The sequence below is a fragment of the Periplaneta americana genome, chromosome 8 (assembly GCF_040183065.1).
Source record: "Periplaneta americana isolate PAMFEO1 chromosome 8, P.americana_PAMFEO1_priV1, whole genome shotgun sequence".
Classification (NCBI taxonomy): domain Eukaryota; kingdom Metazoa; phylum Arthropoda; class Insecta; order Blattodea; family Blattidae; genus Periplaneta; species Periplaneta americana.
Genome location: NC_091124.1, coordinates 24,368,722 through 24,388,053, shown reverse-complemented (window position 1 = coordinate 24,388,053; position 19,332 = coordinate 24,368,722). Strand labels below are relative to the sequence as shown.

Genomic DNA, 19,332 nt, shown 5'->3' with positions numbered 1-19,332 from the left:
CAAAAACTGAAATCTTCATTTTCTTACCATGTTTCATCAGTCTGTTTGCTCTCTTAAGAAAATTCTAATAATTGTATGAAATCGCTGTACTCGAATTAAAGGAATAAAATGTAACATGTGCTTTAACAATGTAGTGTATTTTATTAGACAAGATCAGTACATAAAAATCTTTCAAATTTGTTTAGAACCTCAGACAAGTGACTGGTTTCAACAAACACCAAGAAAAGCCACTAATAAATTGCACGATCTTAATCCTTCCGTATTTCCTTATCCTGATAACAGTCCAGACATGAATCCTTCAGAGAGAAGGTATTGGAAATGAAATTAAACAAAAAGCAATACAATAAAAACGAATATAGAAACTGATACAAATCTGCACATAACATCAAAAATAACTGCAGAACACTTGTTGAAAACATTCCAAATACAGTGTGTCTGAGCCATATAGATCAGGAAATTGGTCAACTGCATACCAGATAGGAAGCTTGGTCTCTACCACTAAATGGGGGGGGGGGATGCATCCCATCGAGAGTTGACCGAATTAAAACTTAGGTACAGTAAAACTCCGATAAGACGCTGTTCAAGGGACTGGGTGTAAACCGCGCATTAGGCAGGTATACTAATTTTGACTTATATAGAGTATCTATCAGTATTTTTCTTTATTGAAATACATGACTCATTACAGGCAATACAGTATTACCCTATTATGTAATTACTGTACTGTACGTCAGACATTTACAATGTGAACTGGTACTTAATTCTTTCGGAAAAAAAAAGTCATTTATAGTTGTTTGCCGTGAGCATGTACTCCAAGTCCTCATGTTTCCTGCAATTACATCCTCCCGACATCGCAGCTGTAGTGATTGAGTCGCGATTTTTTATTATCGTCCTTAATGTAGATGGATTCCTAATGCATCAGAGAGTTGTTTCTGAGTAAGAGTACTATTATCATTGTACTTCCGTAAGATTTCCAATTTTTTCGACATAGAAAGTGCTTTGTAACTCATTGTAATCACATTCACAGGCACTTCAATACACTAAAGGACAACAAACTGACCAGCAAAAATTTCCAGAATTTTATTACGGCCGAGTGAGGAGAAATGCTGTTTGAGAGAGAGAGGGTTAGCAAGAGGGTGAGGTATTGAAACTGCATGTAGGCTTTAACCACGCAGATAAGGAGTCGAATAAGAGAGCGTAACAAGAGGGTGGCATATATTAAGGTATGAAGTATGAAGGTAAAGGGTCGAATACCAATACTTTTCAGGTTAATGGCACCAGTGAGTTCAATGACAAAGATGTTTCATTGCTGAAAATTACATCGAAAATATTTCACAAAATCAGCGTATTATGCGGGACTTGAGTGCAACAAACGGGCGTTATATATGAAATGTGTAGGGACCGGACAAAAAAAAGCGTATTACACGGTATAGCGTAATAAGCGTTCTTATCGAGGTTTTACTGTATATATAACGTAACACTCAGTACTCAGCCTGCTCAGAGAAGGTACTGTGTGTGATGTCCATTTTCTCTTACATATATTTCACTCCTATCAAGAAATTGTCAGTCACACGCAAGAGTTCTTTTACTGTAATGGGTCTAATTGCTCTTTGTATAATTTAAGTTCTTCTAGCTTAGCATAAGGGGATTCGTTTTATACACTCTATTTTTTAACATTTCGGACCAATTTCTTCATTATTTACTATTTTTATTTAGCATGTATTTGTAATCTTGGGACTATAATTAATGAAATGCCATAATTTCGTACGGTTTTAGTTTCAGTAATTTTGTTACTACTCATCCAGATGCTTTACAAATTTCTATTTCCTGTGCTAAACGTCTCAGAGGCTTGGAAGGGCTATCATCCAAGGCCAGACTCTTTTCACTGATTTTTTCTCTGTAAGAACACTGTGCTTTTGTCTTCTTTTTCTGTCATTTAAATAACCTATTTCATTGAGCCTATCAAATAATCTTAAAATTGTACATCTAGAGCAGCGTTTCTAAAATTTTTTTGAAGTGGGGACCACTTTTTAAAGTCAGAACAGTTCTGCAGACCACCTTACTCTTGGTCCCTTCGAAAGAAAATTTATCATTTTCGTAGCATATTTTAATGCCAGTATAGTTATATTTTAAAATTGAATCAAGGTTCGGTACTTTGGTCCTCTGTTATGAATTCGGGTGGTCCCTGGCTGGGTTACAGGCGCGGCACCAGATTTGCAAGGAAAAGATGTCGAGAAACACCACGTATATAGTGCTTTAAATCCCTCTTTTGCTGCTGAGAATAGAATGGGAAGTCGATAGGCAGGTAGGGTAATAAATTTCATAAAAATGCAGTACTGGGAGAAAAAGTGACATTCGTCGATTGCCGTATGTCATTGCCAAACTCTGAGATTTTAAGCTATAGTGTGATACGCAATTCGTTTGAATTTTATTTTTTCTTCTGTCTTTTTTGAAGGACCATAAAGGCAGACCTCGAGGACCACAGGTGGTCCGCGGACCATAGTTTGAGAAACGCTGATCTAGAGGATGCTAGTCTGTGAAGAAATTTAGGTCTCAAATTTCGCCCGTTTACCACAAGATTTCCTATTCTTTATGTACGTTCTCTTAATGACTATATGTTTACCATTGCCACACAACTGACAGAATGGACGACCTGCTCTTGAACAAAATCAAAATGAAGTCACCTGTAACCATCAAATGAGCATATTCCCGCCTAGAAGCATATCCATGGCAACTTCTCAGATAGGTGGTCGAGCAATTTCCCAAGCTAGATGACTCAGATGCACTGTAGAATCAAAATACTCAGGCAGAACAAAAGAGCATACCTGTACAAAATATTGAAATTAAGAAACATTCATTTCGCTTGAATTTCTGTATCAATAAATACTAAATTATTTTCAGACTTTTAGTCTAATAATTTGGCCAGAGTATAATGTAAGAATAGAATAAGACGTTTCATGAGATATTAATTCTTGTTAAATACAGTACACGACTTATGAAATCGTTAATTTCCTTAAAATTCTTGCCATAATCATTGCATTCCAAACAACTCGTTCTTGTGTATGTGTAAATAAATGTGAGACCTGAGACGTGTTAATCTTCATCCCATACAAGAAGACTCCGCATGTAAACTAATGTGTCTGAAGCTCTTCCCAACCTCTTTATTGCGCCTAGAACATGACATTAATTAGTTCCTTGTCTGGAAAAACACCTGTCATATATTTTTGAAATCTTAATGGCACACTTGCTGTTTTCTACACACAAGAAGGAAATACGATATTTTGAGCAGTTGGAAAGCTAATTACGGCTATCAAAAATTAGTTACTTTCAGTCATCACAGCTTCATAATTACTCATAAGCACGATACTAATCACATCTCAATCATCTTACGATCTATCATCAAACTTGATTCGTAAGTTCTCCGATCTTTATTTCAATGGACTTCATCTCCTCAGTTTTTTCTTCCAATAACATTAATTGTTTTTGCAACTGTAGCGGTTTTAGTTCCACATAAACAAAGATTAAAAATTAAATAAGTGAAGCAGAACAATATGCGCAATTTCGTTATACCCACAATCAAGCGAGTTAAAAAAAAAAATCCCGCATGCATTGGATGCTTATGTTAGATTGTTAGCTTAACATAATTGTATGTCACGTCATCTGGCATTACTTCACTTGTGTTGATGCACACTTCATTTTCCAGTACAAACACAGAAGGATTTTGCGATATGTTTGTTGATATCAGAGTCTTTTTGTATAGAATGAGGATGTCTGAAAACTTGCCACATATTATCAGTATAAATATTTATCAGTGAGTGTCCATGTGCATCTGAAGGTGACGATTTATAGTAAAGGATTGCCCACAGATATGGCAAAGGTATGGTTTCCAGCCTGTATGTTTGCGACTGTGTATTATCAGCAAACTTTCACGGACGAACTTTTCTCCACAGAAGTCGCATTTGAATGGCTTCTCCACTGTGTGCTTTCGTAAGTGCACTTCCAGATCAGTTTTATTGTAAAAATATTTGCCACAGATATCACACGTACAAGATTTCACCAGCATATGCAAACGCATGTGGCTTTCCCAAACACCGTGGAACGTGAAACGTATTCCACAAATGCCACATTCGAATGACCTATCATTTATGTGTAGCAGACTATGCTGCTCCAGCTGAACGTCACTTGCAAATTCTTTCTCGCACGAAGCACATTTGAAAGGCTTTTCTCCAGTATGATCAAGCATGTGAAGTTCGAAGTAGCTCGTTCCTGACACGAGCTTGCCGCAAATTTCGCAAATGAAACTTCTAAAACACTTCTGTATGCGCTCATGAGCAACGTAAGCCATGTAATTCCTGAAAATCCTGCCGCAATTGTCACATACATATGATTTCTCGAGAGAGTGTGTAGCCAGATGATTTTGGCAAGTACTGAATTGTGTGAAACATTTGCCACAAACACCACATTTATATAGCTTCGGCTCTGTGTGAAGAAAGATATGTCTCTTCAGATCACAATTTCGTTGAAATGTTTTACCACAGAAGTTACACTTATGTATGGAATCTCTATTCCGTTTGCGCGAGTGTTTCATTACATATTGGTCCGAAGTTAAGGGTTTGGACTTTTCTTCAGTTTGAACACAAGCATCACAATCCAAAGAGAAGTCTGTAGTGGAAGTCCTGACAGCGCTAGCAAGATAGTCACCCGCAGATTCTTCACACGAGTCGAATATTTGGCGCTTGGTACCACTCCAGAGCTCTGGTTCCCCAGTACTATGAAACAACAATATACAACTGCGAGTTTACTATATTTAAAAAGAAACATATACAGTGACATGCCCAACTTTACCTACTTATAATGACAAAGGCAGGTTGTCACAGATTTGTTTGGAAATTTCTATGGTGAAAATACATCGAAAATAGGAAGTGGATTCGTATCGAGTAATCTTTCACATAGATACTTGCTGTCCTCTAAAGAAAGCTTTTTTTTTTAAATTTAAAAAATCTGTAATACTTCCCACAATCCAGCTCATAATTTTGAAACAAAGTGTATTTACAGATATTATGGGTAGCTCAGTTGGTAGAGCAGCTGGCTACGGACTGGAAGGTCCGGGGTTCGATCCCAGGTGGTGTTAGGATTTTTTCTCGTTGCCAAACTTTCAGAACAGCCCCGAGGTTCACTCAGCCTCCTATAAAATTCAGTACCGGGTCTTTCCCGGGGGTAAAAGGCGGTCAGAGCGTGGTGCTGACCATACCACCTCATTTTAGTGCCAAGGTCATGGAAAGCATGGGGCTCCACCTCCATGCCCCCCAAGTGCCTTCATGGCATTTTACAGGGATACCTTTACCTTTTACTGGTATGTTACTTTTTTGGCATAAAATCAATACCGTTTTACCTTTAAATATTGCACAAATTTAGTAACATCAGGCCGCAGCGTCAGATTTAATGTTTTTTCAAAATGTTTAGTGACGAATTGTTGAAAGTTATGTTTTATTTAACGACGCTCGCAACTGCAGAGGTTATATCAGCGTCGCCGGATGTGCCGCATTTTGTCCCACAGGAATTCTTTTACATGCCAGTAAATCTACTGACATGAGCCTGTCGCATTTAAGCACACTTAATTTCTGTGACGAATTAGCAAAGCAAAGTTGACAATTAAAGAAAAACAGTATAATACTACACTCACCTGTCAGTACTGCCTTTATAACCATTGACAATTAATCCCAATCTCTGTTCACCTTCTATTGGACTCACATTATACTCTTCTTCCTAACAAAGAAGTGAACAATTAAATTACAGTAAATATGACATAGTCATTTGGAAATTGAAAAATGAAAGGCTACAAAAGTAAGGATATTTTTAGTACTTTTTAATAGTTAAGCAGCTTTCAAAAACCTTTAATATTGTATGGCATGAGTAAATGGTGTCATGGAATGCTTCCAGTTACTCACGGTACTGAACAAACATTATTAAAACTTATGTGCGTGACAGAACATCAAGAAATTCAAGAAAATAAAAAGGATATGAAAAATGGACTCAGAGGACTTGAAATCCGTGTTTCGTTTGTCTAGATTTGAAAAACAGGATGTTAGTGAATTATTAAAAAGCACACAACACTGGAAAACTACTAAAGGCTGCAAACAAAGTTTCTAATCGAAGAACAAAATAAGATACTGGGGGTGAATACAAGTATGAAGTTGTAATTTGGAGCGCTGTTTTATGGACCTACAGACATTCTAATTAACAGCATAGTAACCTTTGTTAAAGAGGCTATTTGTTCATGAATTAAGAACAGGAAGCACCATTATCTTCAAGGTCACAGTGGAAGAAGTCGGTTATTGATTATCGCCTTTATAACCTAATCCAGTCTAAAACACGCTCATGCCAGTACTACATCTAAAAACAGAAAATTAATGCTTATTTCACTGTTATCTATAATATTGAGGTTAGTTTAGTGTTTAAGAAATTACATGTAAGATAAGAGTGCCACTAATACAAATGCAGCAAAAGAAACATAAAAAGCCAATCAAAAATCACTTCAAATTTAAAATTGTTATAAAATATATTATAATATTCGAGGTATAAAATAACGGAGGTGGCTCTGTGATGACGCACTAGATTCGCATTTGGAAGGTCCCGGATTCGCCAGCCAATCTAGGTTTTTCATGGTTTTCCTCAGTCACAAAGGCAAATGCTGGACTGGAAATTTATATACCATGATTCATCACTGACTTAATCGCCATTATCATAATCATTAAAATTAGAATCAGCTAAATGAATTTAAGTCATTAATAACATATGACAATAGCCTAGAAACAGAATCATAGTAATAGTTCACGGCCTACTGATATACCGAAAAATCCCACACACGTGATATGATCTAGATGTTAAAGAATGCATAATTAAAAAAAAAAAATTGTGATGGTAAAAAAAATGGGGTTTTTTCATTTGTTACCTTTTGCATTTTCATAATTAACCATTAAACATTAATGATTTTATTAGTATTATTACAAGAATTTTGAAGTGTCAAGTAAGGATTCTACCATTAAAAAATGTTAGGATACTGTATTATGAAAGCAATATGAATCTTTCTAATTTCATTATGTATGAAGTTTCTGATAAGCAAGTTATAATCTTAAGTATTGAATAAATTAAACAGTCTGTGCTTATCTAGTATTACATTTATAACATTAACGTTTTCAGTACGTGTGTACCATTTTCAAATGCGAATACCTGCTACATTTAAATAGGTCTGCTTGACTGTGGAATTGGAACATTCATGAACATCATTGATGCTGTTAATAAACTACATGAAAACACAACTTGAGGATGAAATAGATAAAAATATATATGTTAACAATAGTTCACGTGATCACTTCGATGACATGTTGTTAGAGTAGTCTTCTCTTAATGTGGATCATCGTGGTTAAATATTATAAAATATCCAATAAAATTGTAAATGTTAAAATTAACTTGCACTGATAATCACTATAAAACACTGTAGTCTTGTTGAGTTGTTTTAATGTTCATTTATGTTCATATATGCTATATATTGCACTATTTCCCATTAGATACGTCGTACGTAATGTAGGTTTTGTATTACCTGGTTGTAGCTTGGTGGAAGAGTTGTTAAACAAGTACAGAATTCTTATTGACCTCGTGCGGTTTTCAGTCTAGCCATTGTGCAGTGCATATATGAACATAAATGAACATCAAAACAACTCAACAAGACTACAGTGTTTTATAGTGACTATTACACTCTTACTACGTCATACTACTTTTGACCAATAAAACGGTACGAAAGGACGTAATTCAACCAATCATGGCTGCTTATCGCACAATTTTATCGCGTCCCTAGCATTTGTTTAATTTTATCGCGTCCCTAGCATTTGTTTCTTTGTTTGCCAACATTTGAAACTGCGCTGGTCTGGACGTCAAAAAAAAAAAAAAAAATATATATATATATATATATATATATATATATATATATATATATATATATATATAATTACAAATCACTCCAGTCGATGCACAGCAGTTTCAAATATGACTCGCATTGGCATTCAAGAACAAGAATTACCGGTAATAAAAATCACTGATCATACCTATGCATCTTCTGAAATCCGATTTACAAATAAATGAAGAGCACCATTCGGAAATCCTGAATAAGTTGAATAGGCTATACCATGTAGGCCTAAATCAACGAGTTCCACTTCTATTATGCACACGTCCAATATAACATCAATTGAACCACCAACCACATTCAAATTTGAAAATTGTACATTCAATAATTATTCCTTTTAAAATTATTCATTCGGAAATTCTGAATAAGTTGAATACACCATGTAGGCCTAAATCAACGCGTTCCACTTCTATTATTCACACGTCCAATATAACATCAATTGAACCACCAACCACATTCAAATTTGAAAATTGTACATTCAATAATTATTCCTTTTAAAATTATTCATGTTTATTTTTTATGTAATCGTCGTTAATTAAAACTTTTCTAACACTTGTGTATATTAGGTTATGTTATAGCTTCTGCTCTGAGAGGATAAAAAGAACTTCTGCTATATGATATTATGGATAGTCACGTATCAGAGATTGTTTAATATTAAGATTTATTGAATAGTAATCATTACAATGTCTGTATAAAGACACTACTGCCATCTAGCATGCATCTAGCGTAATATTTGTAATGTTGAGATGGTACAATAATACATTTGAAGACAGTTGTATTTTCGTAGGTCAATTAATATTTTATTGTATTGGAGTACTTCGTTACTTCTAATCTTTATATACTTTTTTCTAATCGTGTAATAGTCAATTAAATCCCACTCGAGTTTTGATTTTCTCTAGATAAATCAAAACGTCTAGTGAGATTACTGTTGATTATCAGTGCAAGTTAATTTTAACATTTACCATTTTATTGGATATTTTATAATATTTAACCACGATGATCCACATTAAGAGAAGACTACTCTAACAACATGTCATCGAAGTGATCACGTGAACTATTGTTAACATATATATTTTTATCTATTTCATCCTCAAGTTGTGTTTTTATGTAGTTTATTAACAGCATCAATGATGTTCATGAATGTTCCAATTCCACAGTCAAGCAGACCTATTTAAATGTAACAGGCATTCGCATTTGAAAATGGTACACACGTACTGAAAACGTTAATGCTATAAATGTAATACTAGATAAGCACAGACTGTTTAATTTATTCAATACTTAAGATTAAGAATATGAATCTTTCTCAAAGTCTGAGAAAGATGGCGCACTGTTTCACAACAAAAATAATTAGGCCTATCTACAAAGAAAGTGGCGGTTCGGACTTCATAATCATTCAACAAAAGGAGCGATGAGGCACAATAAGCCCATGTGAGGCTAGGTGCTACCCTTTGGGCTCCTCCCCCATGCAAAAGGAAAAAAGAAAAAAAAATCAAGAAGAAATACAGCCTAGGCAGAATAACGATAACTTACCTCAATTTCATGCTTTATAATTGGAAATAAAACTGAAGCTGGAGTTTCTTTGCTTTTGACTTCAACTCCTTCATCTTTTACTTTTGATATGAGATCATGGTTAGAGTCACTGTGTTTAATTTTTATTTCACTGACTTGAAATGTCAAGACAATTCCTTCCTGCAGAAAATGTATACATGTAATGAAATTCTAATTTACATTTGAACATGAAAATATATTAGTTTCTGAATTTAAATACTATTATAGTCACAATCATGCCATGGTATGAAAGAAAAATTACACAACCTCGAGCGGGAATCGAACCTGCGACGATTCCCGCTCGAGGTTGTGTAATTTTTCTTTCATATCATGGCATGATTGTGACTATAATAGTATTTAAATTCATTAATATGTCACATCAACGGATGTATACACGTCACCAAACATCGTAAGATGAAGATTATATTAGTTTCTATTCAGGGTGAGTCAGAGAGTCTGCGAAAAACTCTGAGGAGCAATATATCTCACAATGAGGATAATTTTTTTAAACTACCCATGCTGTCTGGCAAGTCATTTATAAGCTACGCAACACTGAAGAAAAGGCTGGTTTTTGTGGTATTTACAATTGTGAAATGAATTATTTTAGTTCATAATTATTGTAAATGTTCACCACTGTGAAGTAAATGTTAGCATGTCTGACCGTGAGACGAATGGACACAAGTTCAAAGACAAGTTACCTGGTTGAGGTTTTTCTCTCAATCCATTAAGAGTAAATGTTGGGTAACTTTTGGCACTGGACCCTGGACTCATTTCTCAGGCATTATCACCTTCATTTCACTGGGATCTTAGATAAGTTGCAGTTAATAAAGTGTCGTAAAATAAATCAATTACAAAATTATTGTAAATGTCATAAAATCTGTCTTTTCTTCGATAACACAAAGCTTCTAAACGACGCATCAGAGAACTTGAGTTGTTTCACGAAAAATGATCTTCATTGTGAGATATAGCACTCTTCAAAGTTTGTCACAGAAAGCCTGATTCACCATGTATATGTGCTAAATAAGATTTACGGTAATTGAACAGTGATGATTGTTCAGCAAGTACTAACTGATTGGATCATCACTTTCTGTCCAACCATTCATCCACAGTTCATTATTAAAGAAATGCGAAGAAAATCAAGACTGAAGGAAAACAATAGTTGCAGGAAACATCTGAATCAATACAAAACTACGATGGGGATCCAGGAAATAACGACCGTTTGCACATACCCACCGCGCAGCTGACTCCCCTTCCTTGTTTGAAGGTCAACTGGCTTCCTTAACATGTGTTCCCATAATGTTGTGAGTACTGGTTGCAACAAGTCGCCATTGTGCATTTTGTGTTACTTCAAAATGAACGACGTGATTGATAATCCCGCTGACTGTGAGGTGAGGAGTGTGATTCGATTTTTGAATGCCCGACATTTGAAACCTGCAGAAATTTACCAGCAATTGAAAGAAGTGTATGGTGATACTGTAATGAATGAAAGAAATGTGAGAAAATGGTGCAAAATGTTCAACAATGGGCGAACAAATGTCCACGATGAAACTCGACCCAGACGCCCATCACTCTTCACAGAAGACCTGAAGACTAAAGTGAACGGCAGAATCTTGCAAGACAGGCGCACATCACTCGACGAATTGCATATTGCCTTTCCTGACATTTCTCGTTCTTTGCTTGGTGAAATTGTGTCGCAACATCTTGGCTACCACAAAATCTGTGCCCGCCCGCACACTGCTGCTTCTGCTGGATCAATTCAGTTGGGAAATCTTTGATCATCCGCCCTATAGTCCAGACCTTGCTCCTAGCGATTTTCACCTTTTCACTAAGCTGAAAGACTTTCTGGGTGGCACGCGTTTTGGAAGTGATGAAGAGTTGAAGAAGACAGTGAACACATGGCTCAATGAACTGGCGGCAGAGGAGTATAACACGGGAATTCTAAAGCTAGTGAACAGATACGACAAATGTTTAAATGTAGGTGGTGATTATGTAGAGAAGTAAAGGAAGCTTCAGTTATGTAACAGACTTTGTTTTTTCAAATAAATATATATTTTCTTAATTATTACAACAAAACGGTCGTTATTTCCTGGATCCCCCTCGTATAAAACATATAATTCCAAAATCTTTATCCCATAAAACATACGATGAAGAAAATGTTATTACTTCAGTTTTCACTTTCTTTTTTCTGAGATACAGCTCCTAATGGATGTTTGATTCATTGCAAATCAGTGTTTGAAAGAAAACAGCATTCTTTCCACCAGGGTTGGACAGTATAAAATACATAATCTACGTGTATGTTCTACTGTAGAATATATGTAACCTAAAATACTGCTTACTATAAAGTGACAAGGCATCCCATTTTTAATGGGACTGTCCCTTTTTTCAGCCTCTTGTCCCTGTCCCGGGAAAAGTATGCTTGAGGCTCCAAATGTCCTGTTTTTTTAATGACGTCCTGTTTATCATTGAAATATTTCTTTTATTTTATTTAATAATCACGTAAAACATTGATAAATTCTATATTGTTTCCATCAGATATCATCGTAATGAATTCAATAAAGGCTATATTAATCACGAAATATCATTTCAAAAATGTGTCTTGCATGGACTTCTATAGTTTCCTGAAGGAAAGACCAACACTTCTAGAGCAAATTCACTCATCAAAGAAATATGATGCTGATTGTACAGTTCATCTTCATGGAGAATGTTAAAATAGTTAAAAGGTAATAGGATGCAAAAAAATTTGTTATGAAACAAGAACAGAATAAAGTGACATGGATATAATGTAAGGTCCAATTAACCTGAAGTATTTTTAAACAGAAAAGTTAACCTAATTAATCCAGACTAGTTACAATATAAAAAAGTGGTTAACAATGACGTAAGCCAAGTATCCACTATTATGTATAATTATTATGACTATAGCCTAGTTATTGTAAACAGTGCAGTATTTATTACTTTAAAATAAATAAAACTGGATCTTATTACTTACTGACATTATATAAACACAAGTAATAATGAATGTTTAGATAAAATGTTTTTTTTTAGTTGGTTATTTAACAATGCTGTATCAACTACGAGGTTATTTAATTATAATTATAATTATAACTTCGAGATTTTTTGACGGAAGATTAGATGACAAGTTTCTCAACCGACTAATAACAGGCATTTCTCATATTTATTCTGCATTTAATTTTCTCCTGAGTATCATGTTACTGTTGCTCCAAGATATTTGAATTTTTCCACCTCTTCAAACGATAAACTTCCAATTTTTATATTTCCATTTCGTACAATGTTCTGGTCACGAAACATAATCATATACTTCGTCTTTTGGGGATTTACTTCCAAACTTCACTTTACTTGCTTCAAGTAAAATTTCCGTGTTTTCCCTAATTGTTTGTGGATTTTCTTCTAACATATTCATGTCATCCACATTGACAAGAAGCTGATGTAACCCATTCAATTCCAAACGCTGTCAGTTATACTGAGCTTTACTAATGGTATATTCTAGAGCGAAGTTAAAAAGTAAAGGTGGTAGTGCATATTCTTGCTTTAGCCCGCAGTGAGTTGGAAAGACATCAGATAGAAACTGGCCTATACGGACTCTGCTGTACGTTTCACTGAGACACATTTTAATTAATCGAACTAGTTTCTTCGGAATAAATCGTAAGTACAAAAAAAAAATACACATTCTTGTTACTTGTGTGGGAGTAGGCTATATCACGTCACATCCCCCATTTATGTCTGACACAATCTTCCATCTCTTGATCGACCTGGTTGGCGAGTTGGTATAGCGCTGGCCTTCCATGCCTTCTATGCCCAAGGTTGCGGGTTCGATCCCGGGCCAGGCCGATGGCATTTAAGTGTGCTTAAATGCGACAGGCTCATGTCAGTAGATTTACTGGGAGGGTAAAAGAACTCCTGCGGGACAAAATTCCGGCACATCCGGCGATGCTGATATAACCTCTGCAGTTGCAAGCGTCGTTAAATAAAACATAACATCAACATCCATTTCTTGTATTAGGGTGTACCAGTCAGATGAATCACTATGTATTGGCAGAGCCCATATTTGTTCTCATTTTGTATGTAGCTTAAAAAGAATTTAGAATAACATTTTTGCTAAATAGCTTTTTCGTAAATAACTGCAATATGATAATAAACAATCACTTTACCTCACAGATAGACATCATATTGTTATCTGAATCATGCGTTGTGTCTGTAGCCAACAATTCTACAGCAGATTCCTCTATCCCCTCGATGTGAGTGATAACTGAAAATGTACAAATGAAGAATAATCAACCAGATTGTTGCATTCTAAGAATCTGCCACTGCCAGAAACTAATGTACACTATTTACTCCCGGTATTACGAAATGTGTATTTACATGATATCACTGGTTTGTTTTGTGATGAAGCATATCGTGTACCACATTAGCCTAATTAATATAGATAATTACCGATCAATCTACATAAACAAGAGAAGTATCCTGATCGAATGGTTCGCAAAGTAAATTAGTTCTGGTTAAGTACCGGTACTAAGATTAGCATTTTAGGGTGCTATTCATAGACATTTCGCAGCACGCGCTATGAGCGTACTAAGCTAGCCCCGGCTATCCACTGGTTACTACTATAGAATTCAAATCATATCCTATCGCTAACACTGGTTTATGAATACGAAAAACGCTGATAATCCACTGAAAGCCCGCGCTAAAAAGTCTATGAATACGGCCCTTAAAGCTTAAATGCCTATGGAAGAACAATTTTCTCTCACGAGAGCAAATTTAACCTTTTCAAGTCCAATGGAAGACATATATGGTATAGTGACAGTAAAATTGTTATGAATCATAACAACTTGTTGCTTTCATATTGTAGAACACTGAAGTGGATCAGTGCTTGTTTGGAGTTATCTGAATGCCTTCAAAGTGGGTCAATTGCATTTTACTGCAGGTTGCACACAATGTATGTGGATATATTATTAAGGAAAGATCTTCATGCTAATGCTGGAAAGATAGACATTTAAAATAATTTCATCATTCAGCAAGATAAGGACCCGAAACAATGCCACATTCATACTCGTCCGTGACTTCTTTACAACACACCAAAAAACTTTATATGTCACTCTCTCCCCAATCACCAGACAAAAATGTTGAGTCAAAACCAAGCAATTTTTTCACAAAAGAAAGTAGAATTTCTAAATTAAGGCCGTGTCTCAAAGCTACATTTTCAGCTGAAGTGAACTAGATTGTTGACTAAATAGCCGGATGTGATGTCAGAAGTCATGATCCAAAGCTACATAGTGCATAGCAATCAAGTCCGTAGTAGCTAGTAAACGAAAATGCTTGCTTGATTGATGACTTGTTCACTAAACAAACATGGATACCTCATCAGCAATTGGGGTTATGAAATCTGAAAATGCTTTGGAAGTGAAATAATGTAAATGTAATGTAGAATAACACGTTAAGTTTGAACACTAACATTGTTAGTATCTTCTGTACAATGTTTTAAACTTTACTGTAATATATTAGGCCCTTATCATTTCCACATAACTCGTAATGAAACTGCATTAGGACACTGCCTTCTTAATTTAGTGCTGCACCGTGATGTCATGGTTTTTAGAAAAAATAATCTATGAAGAAGGCCATGTTTCAAGCATACATGTCCAAAGCTTCCTAGTGTGTAGTTTACAAGTCACCTAGTTGATAGTCACTAGTGTGTAGTATGGACTTGAGCTTTGAGACACAGCCCAATATTGTTTTTTTTGTTTTTTTTTTTTTTTTTTAACCACGTTAAGGTACAAATGTATTTCCATACTTGACTTCTAGTCAAGTCATATGTACCGTAAACAAAAGGGAAATTGAGTGCCAATACCAATTTCGCACTGAAATAAGGGTGGAAAACTGCTATGAAAGTGGGGGCCATTGGAGAGATGCAGGCAAGCGGAATTGCTCAGTCAAAATGGAATGGGTAGGTGGTAGGGAGGGACAGAACATGCATCTCATTTCTGTGTGTTTCCTTACTGATCACAGAGAAAAAGCGAGTTTTCGTAAGGTCGAATCAGTAACTTAGATTAGGTTAGTTTAGGCTTTTGGACTGCCTTGCATATACTCACAATTTTCTTAGAAATTTACTACCTCACAAAATCCCTCTTTCCCAAGCTATTCTACACTGTCTCTGATGGGGGGGGGGGGTATGTCTTGCTATCCGCCTTCCTTTTGGTACCAGTAACGCTAATGTAAAGATTTACCTCTATTTGTGTACCTATCTACCAAAATGCGTATATGCAAGTCATACCAAAAGCCTGAACAAACCAAACCTAATCTGTCACTGTAACTCGACTTTACGAAAACTCTTTTATTTACTTTCCAAATATAAGCAACACAAATCAGACATCAGTTCTGTGTGTAATGCGTAGCAAGATCGAAGATTCTGTAAATTTAAATAGCCTAAAATATAAATGTACCGTTATGTATGTACCCTGGACCTCTAATGCTGGAAGATGGTATGGTCGATGCTTACAACATAATTACCACAAAAGGTTCTCAGATACTTTGGCTAAATACCTACTGGTGTACGTACTTAAGAAGGAAACCTTCTTCCTATAGCCCTAAGATTTAAGAATGAGACTACTCCAGCCATGCACAGAGAGGTACAAAGTCGTGATTGAAAACAGGTTGCGAAAAAGGGAGAAAATAGGCTATAAGATGATTTCTACATATCAGGCACCATTAAGAAATATGAGTGGCTGAAGCAGGCGGCATGCAGTACAGTCATTTGGGGTAACTTTGTACTAGTTCCCAATTTTACTAAAAGATTTAATTTCGTATTTTCTAAGTGTGATATCTTTGACTGAGACTATATTCATAACCTACGACGTCTATGTTTTGCTTTCTATCATTTCCGGTCCCAGAAGAATATTTAAGGCTCCACATGGTTAACTATTGCATTCTATTTACAGCAGGTGGTTTATAAACGATTTTTAACTTTATATTGTATGCATATAATTTTATCTTACTTGTTACAATTATTGTAAACGTTAATGCTTATTCACTCTTCTTTAAAATATAATAACAAATTAGTGAGATACATAATCCTATGTTTTGTACATTATAAAATTAATCCGACAGTGCTGTTTTGGTTCGATTTCAGAGTTACTTTGTACAGCTACAAAGTTTGCATGATAAAATTTATTACCGGCATATTATATTTAAATCTGATTATGAATAAACATACCAGTAATTAGTTTATTAAATAACATGAGACAATTATTACATAAATTTAATATAAAATATAAGTAGGCCTACTAGATCTACTACAGGCACATTTGGAGTTTATGTTGAAGAATTAATTTTTTTTTATTAAGTTCCGCTTAGTTGGCTTATTAATGAAATTTCTTTGACCTTGTTTATTCAACTACTTTTTTCTAATTTTTACACTTGTCTTGAATTTCCATAATGCGTTCAAAATTTTATATGGCAACAGGTCAAAAGGATTCTCCAGAGAGAAGACAGTAGGCTATGCAATACAGGCTAGTCCCTATTCCAATGAAACGCTTAGCAGACACTACATGATATAAATAATGCAAATTTGGTCAACGAGAAGCTGCAAGTTTGTATTCCATCCCAAGACAAACACCAGTGAATAAATTGAGAAATAAACACAGAAATAATTTTGCCAGGCCAAATATGTTTTCACCGAGAATGTTTGTACTTTGTGCTATGACGACTTTTCTGGTAAGACTACAATCAATGCCATCGAACTGCATGGTCCCATCTCCAGATACAAAATCAGTTGTAAGGTCAAGAAGGCAAGGCATTGGATGTTGCCTGACCAGTTTGAAGTAATAAAAAGTGTGCAATATTCGTTCAGTGGCCGGTGGATAGTCTACCTTGTCCTAATTGTTACTCTTAAACATAAATTTCAATAGACACTATTTTAAGTAGGCTAAGTATAAAAATATGATAAAAACGGTACAAAGTTAACCCAAATGAATGTAGCGGGCCCTGCTGTGCACGGCATTTTAAGATCTAGGCCTAAAGAGGAAATGATGCCACGAACCCAGTTATCGTTGTGTGTGTGAAATATGTGACAAAGAGTGCGACCTGTATCACATATTTATCTGTGAACGAAATACCGGTAATCAAAGTAAGATAAACATGCGCACTGCGCGCAACACTCTATTATTGTTAAATACCATACAGTACCTATTTCAATCAAACTTGATACTTACAATCCATTGTCGAAGTTCCGTACACAAAAATGAATGCTCTACCATTCACTCGACCTCTGTCATCTCTACAAACGTCTAGACACGGTACTGCATGCTAAACAACACAGAATCTACAACAGGTCTAGACAATTACATATGGTCATCCAATAAATGGACCCCAATAAATTTCAAACCCTTTCAAACTCAAAGATGTCTGCCACTCACAATATTTGCAGTAATGATTAGTGTGGTGGCAATTAATCAAGAAGGCCATGATCACCAATCAGGTCTGGATTGTGAAATTCGAAATTGTCTCCATACCGTTCTGCATACACATCTTTTGAAATGCTTATAATTATAACAATTACCGGTATATAGGCTAACTACTGTACTACCAATAGCTTTTTCCATACTCATCGCTTAGTGACTAAATATCATCTTCGCTCAACTAGAACCCTTTAAGCCTATACCTGTACTCCTTTTATAAGATACAGTATGTTTGTTCTGGACATTTTAAGAAAGATTATACCAGGGAACGAAACTTGTTAAACGACGGGAGAAGGCAAGTGGTTTCAAGTTAACCATGTTCTAGGGTCCCTCTGCTCTCTGGTCTCTACTGTGTGCAATTGAAGGCGTCGTTGATCTCCGAGACATCCACACAATTTTTTTACATCTGCGAAGGAAGTAAATTCTTTGTTACACAGTGCAATGATTCTCATATTACGGAGTGAATTTCTCGTCATAATAAATTTTCCAACAGCTGTTCACAATATGGGGCTTTGTTCTGTAGGCTAAGTATTATTGCATCAATTCTCTTCCAAAGTTAAAAATCACAAGGCATTAGGTCCAAGGATTGAAGTGGCAACATATTTCTGCTTACTAATCTCTTATTGCGGAGATGAGTACTGTCTATATCTGTTTTGCGAATTCCCCAACAGTTGTTCAACAATATGGGAACCTATTCCGTAAATATTATTACATCACTTCTCTTCAGAAGCTAAAAATCTCGAGGGGTTAGGTCCAGGGATCGAAGTGGCAACAGATTTCTGCTTTCTAAATCTTATTGCGGACATGGGTACTGCCTATATCTGTTTTGAGAATTCCCCAACAGTTGTTCAACAATATGGGAACCTATTCCGCAAATATTATTACATCTATTCTCTTCCGAAGTTAAAATCTCGAGTGGTTAGGTCCAGGGATCGAAGTAGCAACATATTTCTGCTTACTAATCTCTTATTGCGGACATGAGTACTGCCTATATCTGTTTTGAGAATTCCCCAACAGTTGTTCAACAATATGGGAACCTATTCCGTAAATATTATTACATCAATTCTCTTCCGAAGTTAAAAATCTCGAGTGGTTAGGTCCAGGGATCGAAGTGGCAACATATTTCTGCTTACTAATCTCTTATTGAGGACATGAGTACTGTCTATATCTGTTTAGTGAATTCCCCAACAGTTGTTCAACAATATGGGAACCTGTTCTGTAAATATTATTACATCAATTCTCTTCCGAAGTTAAAAATCTCGAGGAGTTAGGTCCAGGGATCGAAGTGGCAACATATTTCTGCTTACTAATCTCTTATTGAGGACATGAGTACTGTCTATATCTGTTTAGTGAATTCCCCAG

At 35.6% G+C, this 19,332-nt stretch overlaps 1 protein-coding gene across 5 annotated transcripts in view; it reads right to left on the bottom strand.

The window, feature by feature from the left end:
* LOC138704589 (zinc finger protein ZFP2-like) overlaps positions 1-18,289 on the bottom strand; it is a 34,667-nt gene extending 16,378 nt beyond the window's left edge. Inside the window, exons 1-5 of one of the 5 annotated variants that reach the window (XM_069832643.1) lie at positions 17,725-18,285; positions 13,672-13,769; positions 9,488-9,646; positions 5,681-5,763; positions 119-4,766 (exon numbers count right to left, since the gene is read on the bottom strand). In XM_069832643.1, coding sequence (XP_069688744.1) covers positions 3,806-4,766; positions 5,681-5,763; positions 9,488-9,646; positions 13,672-13,769; positions 17,725-17,731 — 1,308 coding nt within the window. In that variant the 5' untranslated portion in view covers positions 17,732-18,285 and the 3' untranslated portion in view covers positions 119-3,805. Of the gene's footprint in view, positions 1-118; positions 4,767-5,680; positions 5,764-9,487; positions 9,647-13,671; positions 13,770-17,724 lie in introns of those variants that run through there. The other 4 variants (XM_069832642.1, XM_069832647.1, XM_069832644.1 and 1 more) reach the window with 4 other exon arrangements.
* Positions 18,290-19,332: the final 1,043 nt, after the last annotated feature.